The sequence below is a fragment of the Nicotiana sylvestris genome, chromosome 3, assembly GCF_000393655.2.
Source record: "Nicotiana sylvestris chromosome 3, ASM39365v2, whole genome shotgun sequence".
Taxonomy (NCBI): domain Eukaryota; kingdom Viridiplantae; phylum Streptophyta; class Magnoliopsida; order Solanales; family Solanaceae; genus Nicotiana; species Nicotiana sylvestris.
In genome coordinates, this window is record NC_091059.1 from 14,604,869 (window position 1) to 14,611,571 (window position 6,703).

Genomic DNA, 6,703 nt, shown 5'->3' on the forward strand with positions numbered 1-6,703 from the left:
AACTTGAAAATAGGCTCACAAGTTGTCGTGAGCTGAGCAATAAACCTGCTAATGTAGTTCAACCTCCTTAACAGACTCATCACTTCAGTCTTGTTCCTCGGAGGTGGAAATTCTTGTATGGATTTGATCTTTGACGGGTCCAACTCAATGCCTCGATGGCTGACTAAGAACCCTAACAGCTTTCTGGATGGAACACCAAATGCGCACTTGGCAGGATTAAGCTTGAGGTTGTACATGGGAAGCCTCTGGAAGAATTTCCTCAAATCCCCAACATGGTCAGCCTGATGCTTTGATTTTATGATCACATCATCTACGTATACCTCAATCTCCTTGTGTATCATATCATGAAACATAGTAGTCATTGCCCTCATATAAGTTGCCCCAGCGTTCTTCAAACCAAATGGCATTATCCGGTAGCAATAATTTCCCCATGGAGTGATGAATGTCGTCTTTTCTACATCTTCTTCATCCATTAGAATCTGATGATAGTGGGCATAGCAATCCACAAAAGATCCAATCTCACGCTTGGCACAATTATCGATCAAAATATGGATATTGGGTAGTGGAAAGTTATCCTTCGGACTTGCTTTGTTGAGATTGCGGTAATCGACGCATACTCTAATCTTGTCATCCTTCTTCAGTACTAGAACAACATTAGCTAACCAAATGGGATATCGTGTGACCCGAATGACCTTTTTCTCCAACTGCTTGGTGATTTCTTCCTTAATCTTCACACTCATATCAGTTTTGAACTTTCTCAATTTTTTCTTGACGGGAGGGAATGCCGGTCAGTGGGTAACTTGTGGACCACTAAATCAGTGCTCAAACCTGGCATGTCGTCGTATGACCATGCAAAAATATCTTTGTATTCAATCAGTGCTTTGATTATCTCTTCCCTGATATTTGGTTCAAGGTGGACGCTTATTTTAGTCTCTGATATTATCTGCGTCCCCTAAATTGATGGCTTCTATATCATTCAGGTTGGGTTTGGGTTTTCCTTCAAAGTGATTTAATTCCTTACTAATCTCTTCAAAAGCCTCATCCTCATCATATTCTGATTCGTCATCACACTCTACTTCTTGAATTATTATTTCAAAATCAAATTGATGTTTAAGACTAGGCTGAGGATTCCTCATGCATGCCATGTCATTAGAACCAACATAAAAATAACTGTACAGAAAAGAAAAGAAAAAAAACATGGAAAACCATCATGAATGATGAAGAAAGAGAAATTGCATTTCATTGAATGATAAAAGATAACAAGGTTTGCACGCTAAAATAGACTGAAAGATAACAATCTAGATTACAACCCTGGAATAACCCAGACAAACTGGAAAAAAAAATCAAAGCCCACTACCAAAGCTCCTTCCGAGTAGGAAGAGGAGTAGCTTCCCAATTACTAATCTTTGCACTTGGCCCAATGAATTGCACATCCGCTTGACTTGATCCTTCTCCAGTTTCCACCATGTTAACATCACTGAACAACCTCTCGAACCCCTTATCCAAATCTCCATCAACATCAGCCAATGAACCGGAAACCGTTGTTGTTGGGCACTTTTTGGCACTAGGCCTAACAAATGATCTGGACACCCGCGGGATGGTCTTTGGAAGGACCCACGCCCTTTACCTTAACTTTATGGCTCTTCTTACATCCGCAGTTGTGGGCTTAAACCCCAGACCAAAGGTATCCAAGTTTTTGGGCAAAGATACTGGCATAATGCCCTGCAACGAAACACCCAAACCCTTGCCAGGTATTAAGCCATTCTTCAACATCTCAGAAGCCACCATGACTGACGTTGTTGTTACCTTAGGAACTGGAATGCTTTTCCCCATCTGGGATCTTTTCAACTAATATTACGTCAAAGTCCTAATATACCCATGGCCCTTTGTCGTCTTCAACTTCGATGAAAGGTATGATAGTATCACTTTGGGCACACATATTATCCTCACCGTGCACCACAATTTCCTGTCTGTCCCATTCAAATTTAACCATCTGATGCAAGGTAGACGGTACTGCCTTGGCGGCATGAATCCAAGGTTGTCCTAACAGCAGATTGTAGGAAATAGCTATGTCTAGCACCTGGAACTCCATTGTGAACTCAACTGGCCCTATTGTCAGCTCTAGTACTATATCCCCAACTGAATCTTTGCCTCCGCCATCAAATCCCCGCACGCAGATACTATTCTTATGAATCCTCTCATCTTCTACTTTCAACTTGCTCAGAGTGGAGAGAGGGAAAATGTTCGCACTGGAACTGTTATCGACCAATATCCGGGTGAGCGCGGAGTCCTCATATTTTACTGTGAGGTAAAGAGCTCTATTGTGCTTAGTACCTTCTACAGGTAATTCATCATTGGAAAACGTGACTCTGTTTTCTTTGAAGATTTTGTTGGATATTTTCTCCAAATGATTCATGGAGATCTTATCAGGAAAGTGCACTTCATTCAAGATTTTCATTAAAACTTGACGGTGCTCATCCGAATGGATTAGTAATGACAATAGCGAAATTTGAGCAGGCGTCTTTCTTAATTGTTCCAAGATAGAGTAGTCTTGTAGCTTCATCTTCCTCAAGAATTCTTCTGCTTCTCCCTCAGTTACGGCCTTTTTTACCAGCGCTAGATTATCTTTTGTTCTTCTTAACTCCTCGGGAGTAAAACACCTTCCCGAGCGAGTCAAACCCCGGGCTTCACAAACTTCTTCTTTGACCTCCTTCCCTTTGTACATCACTATTACCCGTTCGTAATTCCATGGAATAGCCTTGCTGTTGATTATTGGTAACTGGGTTACCGGTTTAATAATAACCCGATCTGCGCGGGCACCTCCACGATTATGATGGGTTGGCTTACCGCTCCTGGTACAATCACCTTTATCCCTTCCTGTTTCGTTGCAACCTTGCTTGAAGATCCCTTCTCAATTGCTACAGATGGCCCAATACTCTTTTTGCTCGACTTGAGCACCGACTCCTCACCTACTGATTGTTCAACTGTCTTGACTCCACTGGAACAAATCATCATGATAGTCTGTGATGGTCTTTTGGGTTCCCCCTCCTTATGCACTATTTCAATCATATTTGCCTCCTGATGGGCTGGCATCGGATTCCTTTTGATATTGAGTGCCTCGGGTGCTTGAACTTCAATTCTATTGGTATCAATGAGCTCATGTATCGCACTTTTCAAGTGCCAGCACTTTTCTGTATCATGACCCGGAGTACCAGAACAATACTCACAGCGGACAGTATAGTCAAGATTCTTTGGAGGAGGATTTGGCAGTTTGGACTGTATCGGACTCAGCATATCCAGTTGTCTTAGCCTGTGGAACAGACTAGTGTACGACTCTCCCAATGGAGTAAAGGTTTTCTTTTTCTGCAACTTTTTACCCTTAAATGCTTGACTAGGCTGGAAATTTGGTCCGGGAGTGTTTTGGTAGGCTCGTGGATGTGGGTAAGTATTTTGTGGAACGGGAGCATGCCATTGCGTGTGGGCAGGAGGTTGGTTGTATGCTTGTGTATGGTGGACAGAAAAATGAGGTTCTAGTGGGGGATAGTAGTGTTGGGGTGGATTGTGATGGTAAGTTTGTTGGTGGGGTCGAGGTTGATTGTAGTGGTAAGGTGATCCTCTGGATCCGGACCAAGTTCCTGACTCAACCATTGCCGCGTCCTCTCTCTTCTTTTTCCCAATCCCTCCTATGCCTCCCTGAATAGCCTGAGTAGTTGATTTGATAGCCGAATAGCTCATTATTTTATTCGACTTGAGGCCTTCTTCTACATGCCCCCCATCTTCACCACTTAGTTGAATGACTTCCCCATAGCTGAGACCAGATGGCCATAGTAGGTAGGTTCTAAAGCCTGTAGGAAGTAATCCACCATCTCACTTTCCTTCATTGGGGGATCTACTCTTGCTGATTGCTCCCTCCATCGAAAACCATATTCCTTGAAACTTTCGTTGTGCTTTTTCTCCAGTTTAGTCTAGGACAGTTGATTTGGAATGATCTCAAGATTGTACTAGAAGTGACAAGCGAACGCTTGTGCCAGATCATCCCATGTGTCCCATCTTCCGTAATCTTGGCGGGTATACCATTCCAATGCTGATCCACTCAAACTCTGACTGAAGTAAGCCATTAACAATTCATCTTTTCCTCCTGCTCCCCTCATCTTGCTGCAAAAACCTCTCAAGTGGGCTACTGGATCACCGTGCCCGTTGTATTGATCAAACTTGGGCATCTTGAAATTTGCCAACAATTGCACATTCGAAAACAGACATAGGTCCTTGTAGGCCACAATTACTTGACCTCCCAATCCCTGCATGTCCCTGAATGATTGTTCTAAGCTTTTAACTTTCCTGAACATTTTTTCCTGTTCGGGATTTTTAGATGGTTTATCAGCTTCTATCGGGAAGTCAAAGTGAGGAGTATAGGAATGGGTTTCTGGAGCTTTGAAAGTGGGCTCCGAGGGGTAGTATTGGTTGTCTTGGGCCTGGAACATTGGCTCGCTAGGAGATTTGTGGAGTGTAGCTGGTAGAGGTGCTACGAAGACAGGAGTTACTGGTGGAGGAGGGTATGGAATTGGTTTAGGGGATGGAAACTGTGGTGTATGAGAAGTGGTGCCCCGGTAGTGTTGGTAAATGGGAAAGCTCGGGGACAGATCAGTGATAGGATCATCTTGAGACTGAGCTGGGGGTGGGGTGAAGGTAAGGTTAGCCGGGTAAGCTGATGGTGGTTGTCCTTTAGCCCAGGCCTGATACATTTCGGCCATTTGTTGTTTCAATTTGTACATCTCTTCTTTCATGGCATTGACATCCAACTCTTCTTCTTCTCTCGAAGGATCGATGACACTGGTGTCTACATTTGGGATAGACATGATTATTTCACCTTTGGATCTGGTTTGGTATGGGTGGGTTGCCAGTATGCTTAGGTGAACTAACTACTTGAATTATGGAAACCACAACAAAACTTATTAGTGATTAGAGCTTAACAAATAGGCAACCGCACATAGGAATGCAATGCACCTAAGCAATTAGTCCTTTCTATCATGCATTTGCTCGGTTGCTTGTGTCATCTCGGCTTTTCCTATTCACGACCTTTCCCTTTTATTGTTTCTCACGTCTATCCTTTATTCCCCTTTTTATTTCCATTTTATTTTTTTCTTTTGGTTGTGGTCGAATCCTATGGAGATTGTCTACGTATCCCCGCATGAATCAGACCGAGCGTAGTTCTGGGGATAAAGTGTAAAAATGAATAACAAAATATTTTCAATTCTTCTTATTAAGAGGAAATTCTTTGCATTACAACGATTCAAAGCTAAAAGACTCAAAAAGGAAAACAACAGACTCCAACAGAAAAAGAAAGGTACAGACTCAAGTAAAATCAAGAATACATTAATGCTCTTTGTGCCCGCAGGACATCATTCGGTCTCGCCGCGGGCCTAAATGCGAGATCCCCTTGCAGTCGCTCCAAATCACTCATAACTTGGCGGATGAAAGTCATCACTATAGTGAAAAAGGTGGTACGAGTCATGTCCTTGCACACTTGCCACTTCATGGTAATGTAGTCAGCGATGGTTCTGATCCTTTCTCTAATTCTGCCTTTTTCCCGAAGCAACCGCCCTATCTGCTGATTCCGGGCTTCTAACACTTGAGAGTCATGAAGGTGTTGATTTTGCAACTGCTGCATTCCTTCCTCCATCTGAGCCATCAGATCATAACAGTGCTTCCTATCAGCTTTAAAATCTTTAGCCTGCTTGACTGCCTCATTCTCGAGAGTGGCTATCTTTCTTCTTAGGATAGTGATGGTCCCTTCATAGTTCCTCTTTATTTGTTGAACAAACTGTGCTCACTCTTCTGCCTTCTTTGTCCATTTTGCCCGAATTTTTGCTAGACCAGCTTTAGATTTTTCCATGTCTTTTTGACACTCGAGGGATTTCTTTTTCAGACCGTTTATTAGTCTTTTATCAGCCCGGCTTCTTTCCGGGTTTCTGGCAGCTATTTTCATCTTCTGGATCTGAGCTTTGAGGGCCTCATTTTCCTGAGCTAGTTTTTTCTTTTCTCTCTTGTCTGCAGTGGCTTGAACAACATTTTCAAACTGAAGCTCCATGACTCGCCTTTCCAACTGGCTTATTTTGGCCCTGTACTCGTTTTCTTTGGTCAACCAGTCCCATTGCACCTATGTTCTATCGGTGAATTATTGGACATGGGGTCTCTTTGTGGGCCTCTCGGGGATCTAGAATCTTTTGCCAAACCAGACACTGTACTTAGGGTCCACTTCACCTCTAGCTAAATCTCGCACCATGGTCTTAGGTTCAAGAAACCTACATTCATTCCATATCTGGCGAATTTTCCCTTCTGGAAATGCGGCTTTTGGGCCCAGATAAATGGCATATTTACTCAAATCTTCATCATTGGGGACAGTTTGAAATCTTCCTAATTGGCGAAAAACCCTGAAGGGAGAATAAGGTTGGATGCTCCAAATGCCCATCAAGAGGATATAACATACTTCAGCTGACGTGTACACTGCTTCGGTGGCAGGAAGCCATCCGAATGCCCACTCAATTTTATCAGCAGTCAAGGATCTCAAATGTGTAAGCCAAGCTTTAGTTCCTTCGGGGAATTCAATACCTGCCACCCAGCTTCCTAATTCTTCAATGCAGCTCAAACCGGTCAAACCGTAATTCATATACCAAACCCGGTGGCAGAGATGTTCTTGCATCCA

General features: G+C 43.1%; 1 protein-coding gene across 1 annotated transcript; it reads right to left on the reverse strand.

Moving 5' to 3' along the window:
* Positions 1-3,785: 3,785 nt before the first annotated feature.
* LOC138887071 (transcription factor bHLH121-like) lies at positions 3,786-4,856 on the reverse strand. The gene is made up of 2 exons (XM_070168784.1): positions 4,542-4,856; positions 3,786-3,965 (listed from the first exon to the last, which is right to left on the reverse strand). Exons 1-2 carry the CDS (start codon positions 4,854-4,856, stop codon positions 3,786-3,788), a joined length of 495 nt encoding a protein of 164 aa, XP_070024885.1.
* Positions 4,857-6,703: the final 1,847 nt, after the last annotated feature.

Excerpts from the sequence above, each read along its gene's own strand:
- LOC138887071 (XM_070168784.1), bottom strand. The coding sequence starts at position 4,856 with ATGTCTATCCCAAATGTAGACACCAGTGTCATCGATCCTTCGAGAGAA. Across the intron at positions 3,966-4,541 it reads TTCCATACCCTCCTCCACCA|ACTAAACTGGAGAAAAAGCA; the intron begins GTAACTCCTGTC and ends CAACTGTCCTAG.